Source organism: Dictyostelium discoideum, assembly GCF_000004695.1.
Source record: "Dictyostelium discoideum AX4 chromosome 3 chromosome, whole genome shotgun sequence".
NCBI classification, from domain to species: Eukaryota; Evosea; class Eumycetozoa; order Dictyosteliales; family Dictyosteliaceae; genus Dictyostelium; species Dictyostelium discoideum.
Window position 1 is genome coordinate 3,427,629 of NC_007089.4, and position 13,269 is coordinate 3,440,897.

A 13,269-nucleotide genomic window follows, 5' to 3' on the forward strand; every position below is an offset into this window, starting at 1 on the left:
AAAATGTAATATTTTCTTGCTGTGTAGTACCAATTAACATTATTGACAAAAAAAAAAAAAAAAAATAGTGATAAAAATTAAAATTATTTAATTAATATTGCCAATAATAATAATAATACAATCAAATAAAAATCTATTTCTTTTTTTTTTTTCATCAATATAGTTTTTTTTTTTTCTAAATCAAAAAAAAAAAAAAAAAATCTCAAAAGAAAATATACTAATTAAAACTTTCGATTAAAATATGTTTTGTGTAATGAAGTAAAAAAAAAAAAAAAAAAAAATTAAAAATAGATTTGGTAGTTTTTTTTTTTTTTTTTTTAATGAAAGAAAAAAAAAAAATAATAATAATTTATATATTACAATTTTGAAATTATTTGAAAACTTCAGAGTCAACATCCCCTATTGATGAAGAAATCCAATCAAAACCTTCAAATATCCCATTTCCAGTTGTCGCAGAACATGGTTGAACAAACCATTTCCTATTTTGAATAGAATATAAATCTAAAATATCTGTTACTTCTCTTGAAGTTAGAGCACCTTCTTTATCTTGTTTATTAGCAAATATTAAAAGTTGAGAGTTTTTTAATTTTTCATGTTCACATAGATCGGTTAGTTCCTCTTTAACATCCACCATTCTTTCTCGATCGCAACTATCAACTACGAATATTATTGCACTATCTTCACTTGGTTCATAGTAGTGGCTCCATAATGAACGTAAACGACTTTGGCCACAAATATCCATTACATCCATATGTAAATTTTTATAATCAACTGTTTCAACATTATACCCTATTGTTGGAATTACTTTTATATTTTCACCAAATTTTAATCTATATAATAAACTAGTTTTCCCTGCTGCATCAAGACCTAATAAAATATTTTAATATATTAATATTAAATCTATATTGTTTTAATTTAATTTATTTTATTATTTATTTTATTTTATTATTTATTTATTTTATTTTATTATTTGTTTTATTTGAAAAAAAAAAAAAAAAAAAAAAAAATTAATTATTATTTACCTATCATTAATATTTTCATATCCCTTTTACCCTCAAATAAAGATAAAATATTATAATAAAGTGTAGTTATATATAATAATAATTTTGAAATAACCATTATTTATTTTTCTTAAAAATTTTATGTTTATTTTTAGATTTTTTAAGAATTTTTTAAGAATTTTTTTTTTTTTTTTTTTTTTTGTTAAGTAAAAAAAAAAACTTCTTTTTTTTTATTTTTTTTACATATACAATGGATCTGCTTATTTTTATTAAAAATTTTGATATTCAAATTATTACTTTGAAAATTTTAAAGTTGGAGAAAAAAAAAAAAATAGAAAAAAAAAAAAAAAAAGGAGAAAAAGTAAAAAAAAATAAAACCAAAAAACAACAATTATTTACCAGTTGGAAAAAAAAACAAAAAAAATAAAAAAACAAAAAAATAAATTATTTTTAGAAAAAAAAAGAATCAAGGTAGAAAAGTATTGCGAATTGTTAAGATTGACATTTTGACAACTTTTTGACACGTATATCCATATATACATATATATCGAGAGAGGAAAAAAAAAAAAAAAATAATAAAATAAAATAAAATAAAATAAAATTATAAAATGAAAAAAAAAAACAAATAATTTTCTTTTTTTCCTTTTTTTTTTTTATTTTTTTTTTTTTTATTTTTTTTTTGAAAAACACCAGGAATACTGGAAAATTTTATTTTATTTTGTTGTTGTGGTAGTTTTTGTTGTTACTGTTGTTGACGATGGTGGTAGTGCGATTGATGATAATGATGTTGATTTTATTGGTGATGTTAAGAGAATATTATTATTATTATTTTCATTATTATTATCACAATTATTTTTATATTGTCGTATTATTTCAATATGAGATTTGAATTTATCTTTAATTTCTTTTGAAGTTTGAAATAAATTTTCCTCTAAAATTAATTGATCCTCAACTCTTTTTAAAAGATCAGTAGCGGTTGAAATTGGTTTACCTCTTAATAATGTATGAATATCAGCATCTAAAATTGCCTTTCTATATAGAATATTTAAATGTTTAATTGCTTGGGCTCTTTTATCATCTAACCATTGTTTAAAATTTACACAATCTAAAAATTGTTTATACAATTCAATTTCTTTTGATTTATTATCAATTATAAATCTTTCATCAGTTTCCATTATCTTATTTAAACATTCCTCTTTAATAAATGGTTTTAATCTTGGTGGTCTTTGAAATATTGATATTGTCCTATAGAGAAAATGAAATAAATAAATAATATGTTAATATTAAAAATAATAATAATAATAAAAAATAATGATAAAATTATAATATATATTACTTTGCTAATGGTAATAATAAAGAAAAATATCTTTCTAATGGTATTAAAAATTTTTGAGTTAATTGTAAGAAATGAGTACGAAGTACTTCATTTATAATATCATCATCAGCAGATTCAGTTATTTTCTTTAATACAGATTTATCAGGTGAAATAAATGGTTTATATTCAGATAGTATCTTTTCTTTATTATCTAAAACATGACGAGTTAATAAATCCTTTGACATTATATTTGGTAAAGAGGATTTAATTTTCTTGAAACCACCTAATCTTTGTTGTGTTGTACCAATCGTTAAAATATTAGGCCAATTACCTAATGCTTTTAAAAAGAATGGATTTGTTACACCTAAAATTGATGGTGGTATACCATTATTATTATTATTATTATTATATTCGCTGTCATCTTGATTATTATTATTATTTGAATCATCAGGTCTTGTACCTGATAAATGTGAAAAACTTGTATATTTATGAAAATCTGTATCATGAATTGTAAAATATGGTCTATAATCACCACAATAATGTAATGGTGAAATTAAACTAACTAAAGCTAAAACTGAATCTGAACACATTGGTGGATTTGGTGAAATTACTAATAATGGATGACCTAATAATACCAATTCCCAAAGCATCCATAATTTAGTTGTAAAACTTTTAAAGCAACCATAAATATCAATTGATTTTAAATTACTAACTAATTTCATTTCACTCCATATTGATGGTGAAACTCCTGTTGTATTACTAGTCGGTATATTACCACCACCAGATGACGATGATGGTGAACTGCTTAAACCACCACCACTACCACCACCCAATTGATGTTGTTTTACAACTGGATCAATTATATGTGGTGTACCTCTTGTATGTGGTACATGAAAAGTTAAAATGTAACCTAAAATTGGTAATTCATAAGTTTGACCTAATTTCAATTCTGGCCAATTCATTATATTTTGATAAGCTACCTCTAGCAGAGTATTACCATGATCAAAATATAATGGACCAACGATTTCCATAACCTTTTTAAATAAACCAACAAATGATTCATCACTTAATAATACTACAGACTTTTGTAAATAACCTCTACTTATTGATGAATCTTTCTCTTGTCTAAAAAATACATAACCATATTGAAAATTACATTGACCATTACCTAAACTACTTGTCTCTTTTAATTTAAATGAATATATAATATCACCCTGTAAATGAGAATTTGAATCTGGAAATGATAAAAAACATAAATTTGTTGATTCTTCTTCTTTAAAATTAACTTGTGGGAATGAATAATCTAATACTGATTATTTTTTTTTTTTTTTTAATAAATAAATAAATAAATAAAAATATATATATTAATATTATTATAATTATAATTATTATTTTATTTTATTATTTTATTTTATTTTATTTTATTTTATTAAATTACCTTGACCAATTTCTAAATCAAAATTTATAATACAAAAACTATTAATCCATTTCTTTTTTTTACCATTTAATGTTAAATTACTTGGATCTAATAATGAGTTATTGTCAGATGTTGTTGAAATGTTTGGATGTTGAATATGAACTTTTGTTGATAACTCTAATTTTTTACCTTCTTCCTCTAATTTAAATATATTATCTTTATTTAGTTTCTTTTGTTGTTGTTCTTGTTTCTCTTTTTCTTCTTTTTCTAATAAAATTTGTTGTTTTTTAATTTCTTCCTCTTTAAATATCATAGATAGAGGATCTGTACCTCCAATAATACTGTTCATTTATTTTATATATATATATATATATATTTATCTATAGCTATTTTTTATTTTATTTTTATTTATTTCTATTTGTTTTTTTTTTTTATTTAATCACTATTTAATAAATTTTATATGTATATTACAATTTGATATATGTTATATTATTATTACTATTATTATTGTACTTTTAAATTGGTATTTTTTTTTTTTTTAATATTAAACAAGATTAAAAATAAATAAAATTATAAAAAAAGCACACAAAAAAAAAAAAATTTTAAAAAAAAAAAAAATTAATTTAATAATAATAATTGATATGATGAAATTAGAGGGTTATATGTATATTTTTGTACTAAGTGTTTTGTGGGTGGTGAAAGAATAAATTAAATAAATGAATCGATAAAAATAAATAGTGTTTATTGTTTATTGTTTATTGTTTATTGTTTATTGTTTATTGTTTATTGTTTATTGTTTTTTTTTTTTTTTTTTTTTTTTTTTATAAAGATGGCAATATATGCAATGTACAAAAATAAATACAAAACGAAATAAAGAGAAAAAAAAAATAGGATTGATTTGAATTATTTATTTTAAAATATACAAAAAACTAAAAAAAAAAAAGACAAATAAAAAAAAAAAAAAAAAAAAAAAACCAAAGTGTGGTGTGGTGGGTTTTATTTTTAATTTTTAATTTTATTATTTTTAAAACAAAAAAAAAGAATTAAAAATAAATAAAACTATTTTGTATTTTTGTCTGATATATAAAAACAAAAAAAGAAAAGGGAATACATGAAAAAAAAAAAAAAAAAAAAAAAAAAGCGAAGGTGGTTTGGGAAAAAATGAAAAAAAATATAAAAAAAAAAAACAAAAAAAAAACAAAAAATTGCAACCTACATTCATTCTTCTAAAAATAAATTTGCAGTTTGATTACTTTATTATAATTATTAAAAATAAAATTTTTTTTTAAATTTTATTTGAAAAAAATTTCTCAACAATAAAATTAATTTGAAACTATTATTATTACTATTATTATTATTTCTTTTTTTTTTTTTTTTTTAATAAAATAAACAAATTAATCCATTTTTCTAAACTCTTTATTATTTTATATATATATATATATATATATTTTTTTTTTTTTTTTTTTTTTATTAATTTTTTTTTTTTATTAATAATATTTTATTGAAATATTTATACTAAATGATACCCTAAATTTAAATCACCACACGCAATGAATGGTACAATTAAACTATCTGTTTTTAAAAATTCATTATCATTTTCATTATCTATATTACAATTATTATTATTATTACTATTATTATTATTATTATTTAAAATTTTATTATGATTTTCTAAAGCTGGATCAATAATTTTTGGATTATAATTTAAAGGTGGTTGATAATTTCTACATAATATAAAATTTTCAAGACTTGATTCTCTACTACTACTTGGTTTAACAAATGAAACATGTTCAAAAAATAATTTCATTTGTGAATACATTAAACTCATATCATCACCTTTAAACATTTTTGCAACAAATGTTCCACCAATCTTTAATGTATGTGTTGTAATATTTAATGCTGATAAAATTAATTGTGATTGTCCATAAAAATCGATATCATGTAAACCAGTCACTAATAAAAAAATTATATACATGTTAATATTTTATTATTATTATTTCCTTTTTTGTGATTTTTTTTTTTTTTTTTTTTTTTGGAAATTATTTTTAATATCTTACCATCAGGAGCACCATCTGAAATGATTAAATCAGCTAATGAACCATCAAAATGTGAAATGATTTGTTTTGAAGTTTCATATTTTGTAATATCACCTTTAATTTGAACGACACCTTTTAATGGTGCCATCTCTTGAAGATCTACAGCAACGATTTTAACATCTGGATCTTTACCATCACCATAAATCCTTCTACTTAATACTTGACTCCAACTACCAGGTGCTGCACATAAATCTACAACACGTTTAACACCTTCAAAAATTTGATATTCCTCATCAATTTGAATTAATTTAAATGCTGATCTTGCTCTCCATCCTTCTTCTTTAGCTTTTCTATAATAAATATCTCTTTTATCTTTTGATGATTTACCCATTATTTTTTATTTATTTTTTGGGAAAAAACTAATTTATATGATGGTTTATAAAAAAAAAAAAAAAAAAAAAAATTTTTAAAAATAAATGAAATTTAAGTCTTCGTTTTTTTTTATCAAAACGAAACTAAAATGAAAAAAAATAAAAAATAAAAAAATAAAAATAAAAAAAAATATTTCCAAAATCTTTTTTTTTTTTTTTTCATCCATAATTAATACAACAAAAAAATGTCAAAATATAATGAAGAAAACTTAAATGAAGATGTTGAATTATATATTCCACATCCATTTGGTGTAAAACCAAAAGGAAATTTTTATTTTGATTCATTTAATAAAGATTTTGTAAATATATAAATTTTTTTTTTTTTATTAATTTTTTATTAATTTATTAATTAATTTATAAAATAATTATTTTAGGTTGATAGTAGAAAATTAGGATTAGGATTATTTTCAGTATTTGAAGATAATTTTATAATTGATTCAATTTTAGATTTATTAAGTGCAGAAGAATTAACTAAAACAATGAATTTAGTTAGTAAAACATTTTATATTTATGTTCAAGAGGAGGAACAGTGGAAAATGAGATCAATTAATAAATTTTCAGATGGTGAATTTAAATATCAACATAGTTGGCAATATACATATAAATCAAATTGTGATAAATCATTTTCAAAGGAACCAATACCAATCCAAGTGAAATATTTCTATTCCGATTATTTATTTCATATTCATAGATGTGCAACAGTTGATCTTAAACAATTTGAACATGGTGATTCAATTGATAGACGTACCAATTTAACATTTGAAGAGTTTACAAGAGAATATTTAATACCAAATAAACCAGTGATCATATCTGATGCATGTAAAGATTGGGCAGCTTCAAAAAATTGGACAAGGGAAACCTTGGCAGAGAAATGCGGTGATGTTAAACTTTACATTAATGCAGGTGTATTTATGAATGTAAAAGATTTCTTTTACTATAGTGAGCATTGTAAAGAAGAAATGCCAATGTATTTATTCGACCATTATTATGGTGAAAAAGTACCATCACTTTTGGAGGATTATTCAGCAGATGCTTATTTCAAAGAGGATTTATTCAATGTATTAGGTGATAAAAGACCATCATTTAGATGGTTATTAGCAGGTCCACCAAGATCAGGTGCTTCATTTCATAAAGATCCAAACCATACATCCGCTTGGAATGCTGTAATCACTGGTCGTAAGAAATGGATAATGTATCCACCACATGTTGTACCACCAGGTGTTTACCCATCTGATGATGGTTTAGAAATTACTGCACCAAGTTCAATAATTGAATGGTTTATTAACTTTTATGAAAAACCTGATAATGATCATGATGAAAAAGACAAAGATAGTTTAGAACAACAACAACAACAAAAAGAAAATGATAAAAAAAATACAAGATTTAAATTAAAAGATAAAAAAGTTAATATTAATAATCAACAAAAACAAAATAATAACAATGAAAATGATAATGAAATTGAAACTTATGAAACAGTTAAACCATTAGAAGGTATTTTACATGCTGGTGAAATGATATTTGTGCCATCTGGTTGGTATCATAGTGTTTTAAATTTAGAGGAATCAATTGCAATCACTCATAATTTCATTGACTCAAATAATCTATTAAAAGTTGTTGATTTTATGGCAACAAAGAAAAAGAAAGATTTATATAACGAATTTACAAATAAAATTGAACAAGCTTATCCAGGTAAATTAGAGTCACTTAGAAATGCTGAAAAACAAAAACAAGAAGAAATTAAAAGAAAAGAAGAAGAAAGATTAAAAAATAAGAAAAAATCAATTTGGGAAACTACAACTAATGATTCAAATAATGTACCAACTTCAAAATCATTTTCATTCTCTTTTGGTGATGATTTAAGTGATAATTAAAAAATTTTAAAAATTCAAAATAAATAAGTTCTTTTTTTAATAAAAATTTTATTTATTTATTTATTTATTTATTTATTTATTTTCCTTTTTTTTCTTTTCTTTGTTTCTTTTTTGATTTCTTTTGGACAGCATGTGACCAAGATTTCTTTTGACTTGTTCTAAGTGAACGTGGAAGTTTCCAACCTTTTTCAATTGCAGTTTCTGCGGCAGCAGTAAGTACGACTGGAATGATTTTACCTTTTTCTTTTCTCATTTTAATTCTTCTACCTTTTTCATCTTGATAAATTTTATTCTCTGCATCAATTAATGTTAAACCATCTGCTGTAATTGTATCTTTTTTATTATTACTATTAAATTTATTTGTACTTGGTGATTCTTTTTTAAAGTTTGGTAATTTCTTTTTAACTTTTGATTTATCATTAACTTCTTCTTCATCATCTTCATCATTATCATCATCATCATCACTATTATTATCATCATCATCAGATTCATCTTCATCTTCACCATCACTATTAAATGATAATGGTTTAACAGTTGTTGTAATGATTTTATCTTCACTTGAATATTCTTTAATTTGAGTTTCTTGAATTGTTGATGGTTTGATTAAAACTTTAACTTTGTTACCTTTTTCATCGATTGTTTCTTCTTCTTTAATTTCTTCTTCTTCTTCTTCTTCATCATCATTTTCGATACCAAATTCATTTTCATGTTTTTTTCTTGAATCTATAATTGATTGTTGAAATGCTTCTCTTTGTAATTTTACAAATTTCTTTTGTTCTGCTTTTTCTCTTTTCTCTTTTTCTTCAATTTTCTTTTGTGCATATTCTCTTCTTGCAACTTTTCTTCTATGAAAACCTGTTAAATAATCTTTTCTATCATGTTCATTATATGAAATCTCTTTAACTCTATCAATTGATGCTCCTATTGCTTTATAATTTGGTGCTTTAACTACTTTTTTTTTATTTTGTTTAAATGGTGGTTTACTTGACATTTTTTTAATTTTATAAAATTTTATTTATTTTTTTAAACTAGATTTATATGTACAAATTTGATTATTATTATTATTATTATCTTTAGGAAAAATAAAAAATAAAAATAAAAATAAATTAAATGTAAAAATTAAAAAATAAAAAAAAAATAAAAAAAAAAAGTCGTTCGTTTTTTTTTTTTTTCTGAAAAAAAAAAAAAATAAAAAAAAAATAAAAAAAAAAAAAAATAAAATTTATTTTTTACATTCCATTCTATTATTATTATTTCTTTTTATAATTTTTTGTGTATATTTAATATTAAAATCAAATTAATATAAATATAAATATATTATAAAATATAATTTGTAATAAAAATGGTTAAAGATTTAAAATTAAATAATAATAATAATAAAAAACCATCACAAAAAACAAATAATAATAAAATCATAGAAACCGATAATAAAAAAAATAATAAAAATGAAACTGTAGATAAACATTGGAAAAACTCAAGAGAATTTAATGATGATGACGAAGAAGAGGAAGAAGAGCAACAACAAAAAACAAATGTAAATAAAAGAAACAATAAAAATGACAATGAATCAGATGATGATGATGACGATGAATATGAAAAAGAAAATGAATCAGATAATGATAATGATGATAAATCATCAAAGAAAAGAAAAATTTCAGAATTTGAAAATGATAAACAACAAGATGAAGAATCAGATAAAGAAGATGAAGAAAAAGAATTTGAATTATCTTCAAAAATAACAACAATTAATGGTAAACCTGTAAAAGTTCCAAAAGGTGCTAGAAAATATTTAAAAGGTGAAATCGTTGCACCAACTGTAAGTAATTTATTAAAAGAAAAAATTAAAAAAATAAAAATAAAAATAAAAAAATTTATTAATAATTTAATTTCAAAAAAAAAAAAAAGGGTATTAAAAATCCATTTATGAAAACTAGAATAAATAAAATTGGAGAATTAAAATTAGAATCAGCAAAAGCAGCACAAAAGATGGAAATGTTATTACAACATGATGTTGGATTTATTGTAGCAGAGAATGATAGAGAGAAAACATATAAATTAACACAAAATAAGATAGCATCAAGTGTTGATATTCAATCTAGTGGTAAAGTGTTTGATTTAGCATTGGAACCTAATGGACCATATAAAATTCAATATTCAAAGAATGGTAGATATTTATTATTGGCAGGCGCCAAAGGTCATTTTTCAATGATTGATTGGCAAAGAGGAAAGAAATTCACAGAGAGACATTTAGCATCACCAATTAGGGATGCGGTATTCCTCCAAAATGAATCGATGTTTGCATTGGCACAAAAGAAATATACATACATTTACAATCAAGATGGTGTTGAAATGCATTGGTTAAAGGACCATTACGATCCAAAATTCTTGGACTATCTACCATACCATTTCCTATTGGTATCGGCAACCAATAAAGGTAAGATCATCTATGAGGATATTTCAGTGGGTCAAAAGGTGGTTGAAAGTTTTTATAGCGGACCATTGTCAGCAATGTGTAAAAATCCACAAAATGCTGTAATGAATCTTGGTTTCACCACTGGTATCGTTCAAATGTGGATACCAAAATCAAGAAATCCAATCGTTAAACTTCATTGCCATAAATCACCAATCACATCGATGGCTGTAAGTTTATCGGGCAACCATTTGGTTACCTCTGGTTTGGATGGTATGATTAAAATATTCGATCTTCGTAATACCTATGAGGAGATGCACGCTTTTCGTACTAAATTCACCCCAAATTCAATCTCATTATCCCACACCAATGTATTGGCAGTCGCAGGTGATAAAGAGACTTATCTTTGGAAAAATCCATTCGACACATCAGTTAAAGAACCTTATTTAATTCACAAGAATGCTTCAATGGCTCGTAATGTTCAATTTTGTCCATTTGAAGATGTTTTAGGTATTGGTACTGATAATGGTTTCTCAAGTATATTGGTACCTGGTAGTGGTATTGCAAATTATGATTCCATGGAAGCTGATCCATTCGCTTCAAAGAAAATGAAGAGAGAACAAGATATCAAATCCCTCCTCGAGAAAATTCCACATGATATGATCTCTCTCGATCCAAATATCATTGGTACCATTCAACAAGGTGTTAAAACTGATGAAAATAAACACAAAAGACAAGATAAACAAAGACAAGATAAAAATCGTCAATTCGATCCAAAGAAACTTGAAGAAACTAAACAAAAGAATAAAGAAAGAAAAGAAAAACTTGAATCTGAAATACTTAATCCATCATCAAATAAATCTGCTTTATCAAGATTTGAAAGAAGATAAATTAATATTAAAAATAATATCAAAGATATTATAAAAAAAAAATAAAAAATAAAAAATAATAATAATAATAAAAAAAAAAAAAAAAATTAATTAATAAAAAAAAAAAAAAGATTAATTTATAAAATAAATAATTAAATATGATTAAAAAATTATATATATGTGGTTCATTTTTAATTTGTGGTGTTTTAATTATTTTTATATTTTTTATTTTTTTATTTAATATACTATTTTTAAAGAGTGAGAGGAAAAAAAAAAAAAAATTATATAAAGAAGAAAAAATGTCCATTTGAAATTAATTTTATTTAAAAAGGTTTTTTTTTTTTATTTTTTTCAATTTGAATAAAATTAGATATTATAATTCGAAATTGGTCATTGTATAAAATAAATGATTAACTTAATAACCATTGTAATTAACTAAAATTGGAATCAATTGTTTTTTTAATCTTGTACACTTTGGCAATAGTTATTGTAATAAAAAATTATAAAACCTTTATCCCTTCAAAAATAAAAATTTTCTATATTTGGTAATAACCCTTCTTAAAAAAAAAAAAAAAAAAAAAAACCTGAAAAAAATTAATGTTGTATATAAATTATAACAATTTAAATTAATATGAATTAATAATAATAACAATAAAAACAATATACCTAAATAAAAATTAATCAACAAAAAAAAAAAAAAAAATAAAAAAAACACCTAGTTAGGGTTGTGGGAATTATAAATTTTTGAAACAATACAAAAAAAAAAAAAAATAATAATAATAAAAATAAATAATCAAAAAATGATTAAAAAACGATTTTTTAAAATATTAAAGGTCATAAAGGATTTGCTTCATTAATTAATATTATTTAATTTTTATTTTTATTTTCATTTTTATTTTTATAAAAGGATATAGTTTAATATTGTTTGAATTTTTTAATATAATAATTTATACCAAGATTTTAAGATATATTTTTTTAATTTCAAACCCAATTATTGATTACAATGAATAATTTTATATTAAATTTTAAATGTAAAATAATTATTACTTTTTTCTTTTCTATTTAAGAATTACTAATAAAATAAAAAATTAAATAATAATTTTATAATATTTTTTCAAAGTAATTTAAAATAAATTATAATTATAATTATAATCATTTTTTTATTAATAATAATAATTAATTAAAGAAGAAAATATATTTTTAAAATTATTGTAAAAATAAAATAAAAAATAAAAAAAATAAAAAAAAAATTAAAAAAAAATAAAATGTATGATAATTCAATTAATTAAACAACGAAAAATGGAGATAAATTGTAGTTTTAATTTAAACTACAAATTTAAAATAATTATTTTAATAATTTACATTCAAAAAAATATCCCCTAAACATAATATTTAATGAATGAATTTAAAATATTAAATAATTTATCAATCGAATTTTAAAGTTGATCATATTTTTTTTTAAAAAAAAAAAAAAAAAATGAAATAAAAAAAATAAAAAATATATAGATTATTAAAATCTATACTTGTTGTTAATTGGATTTTATTTTTAATTTTTTGAGTCTATATAATAAATCAGTAAATTAATAAATCATAAAATAACAACTTTTAAAAAATTAAAAAAAAAAAAAAAAAAAGGAAAATTGATAAAAAAGGTAATATTTTTGGAATCTTTAAAACCTCCCCATAATTATAAATTCTGATCATTTTTTTACTATCTAGAGACAAAAAATGAGATTGATGGAGTATTTATATATATATATATGTATATGTATATAACTTAGTGATTAAACACAAAATTATTAAAAATTAATTTAAAAGTGTGGGTGAGACAGGGGGACATGAGGATAGACTGTTTAATATTCCAACCGATTATCTAAAAATGGTTAACCGACTAGAATATTAAAGAAAATTATTGTCAA

At 21.2% G+C, this 13,269-nt stretch overlaps 6 protein-coding genes across 6 annotated transcripts; 2 read left to right on the top strand and 4 right to left on the bottom strand.

The window, feature by feature from the left end:
• Positions 1-370: 370 nt before the first annotated feature.
• arrE (ADP-ribosylation factor-related) lies at positions 371-1,119 on the bottom strand (the record flags this gene model as incomplete). Its single annotated transcript, XM_636107.1, has 2 exons — positions 371-867; positions 1,023-1,119. 2 exons carry the CDS (start codon positions 1,117-1,119, stop codon positions 371-373), a joined length of 594 nt encoding a protein of 197 aa, XP_641199.1.
• A 595-nt stretch (positions 1,120-1,714) lies between these two features.
• On the bottom strand, positions 1,715-4,082 carry DDB_G0280481 (hypothetical protein; the record flags this gene model as incomplete). Its single annotated transcript, XM_636108.1, has 3 exons — positions 1,715-2,246; positions 2,338-3,625; positions 3,755-4,082. 3 exons carry the CDS (start codon positions 4,080-4,082, stop codon positions 1,715-1,717), a joined length of 2,148 nt encoding a protein of 715 aa, XP_641200.1.
• A 1,161-nt stretch (positions 4,083-5,243) lies between these two features.
• Positions 5,244-6,160, bottom strand: fsjA (rRNA methyltransferase; the record flags this gene model as incomplete). Its single annotated transcript, XM_636109.1, has 2 exons — positions 5,244-5,686; positions 5,791-6,160. 2 exons carry the CDS (start codon positions 6,158-6,160, stop codon positions 5,244-5,246), a joined length of 813 nt encoding a protein of 270 aa, XP_641201.1.
• A 225-nt stretch (positions 6,161-6,385) lies between these two features.
• On the top strand, positions 6,386-8,071 carry jcdH (transcription factor jumonji, jmjC domain-containing protein; the record flags this gene model as incomplete). The annotated part of the gene is made up of 2 exons (XM_636110.1): positions 6,386-6,499; positions 6,575-8,071. The coding sequence occupies 2 exons, from the start codon at positions 6,386-6,388 to the stop codon at positions 8,069-8,071; spliced, it is 1,611 nt and encodes a 536-aa protein (XP_641202.1).
• A 76-nt stretch (positions 8,072-8,147) lies between these two features.
• DDB_G0280487 (hypothetical protein) lies at positions 8,148-9,062 on the bottom strand (the record flags this gene model as incomplete). Its single annotated transcript, XM_636111.1, has 1 exon — positions 8,148-9,062. One exon carries the CDS (start codon positions 9,060-9,062, stop codon positions 8,148-8,150), a length of 915 nt encoding a protein of 304 aa, XP_641203.1.
• A 351-nt stretch (positions 9,063-9,413) lies between these two features.
• Positions 9,414-11,371, top strand: wdr46 (WD40 repeat-containing protein; the record flags this gene model as incomplete). Its single annotated transcript, XM_636112.1, has 2 exons — positions 9,414-9,887; positions 9,977-11,371. 2 exons carry the CDS (start codon positions 9,414-9,416, stop codon positions 11,369-11,371), a joined length of 1,869 nt encoding a protein of 622 aa, XP_641204.1.
• Between the last annotated feature and the right edge of the window lie 1,898 nt (positions 11,372-13,269).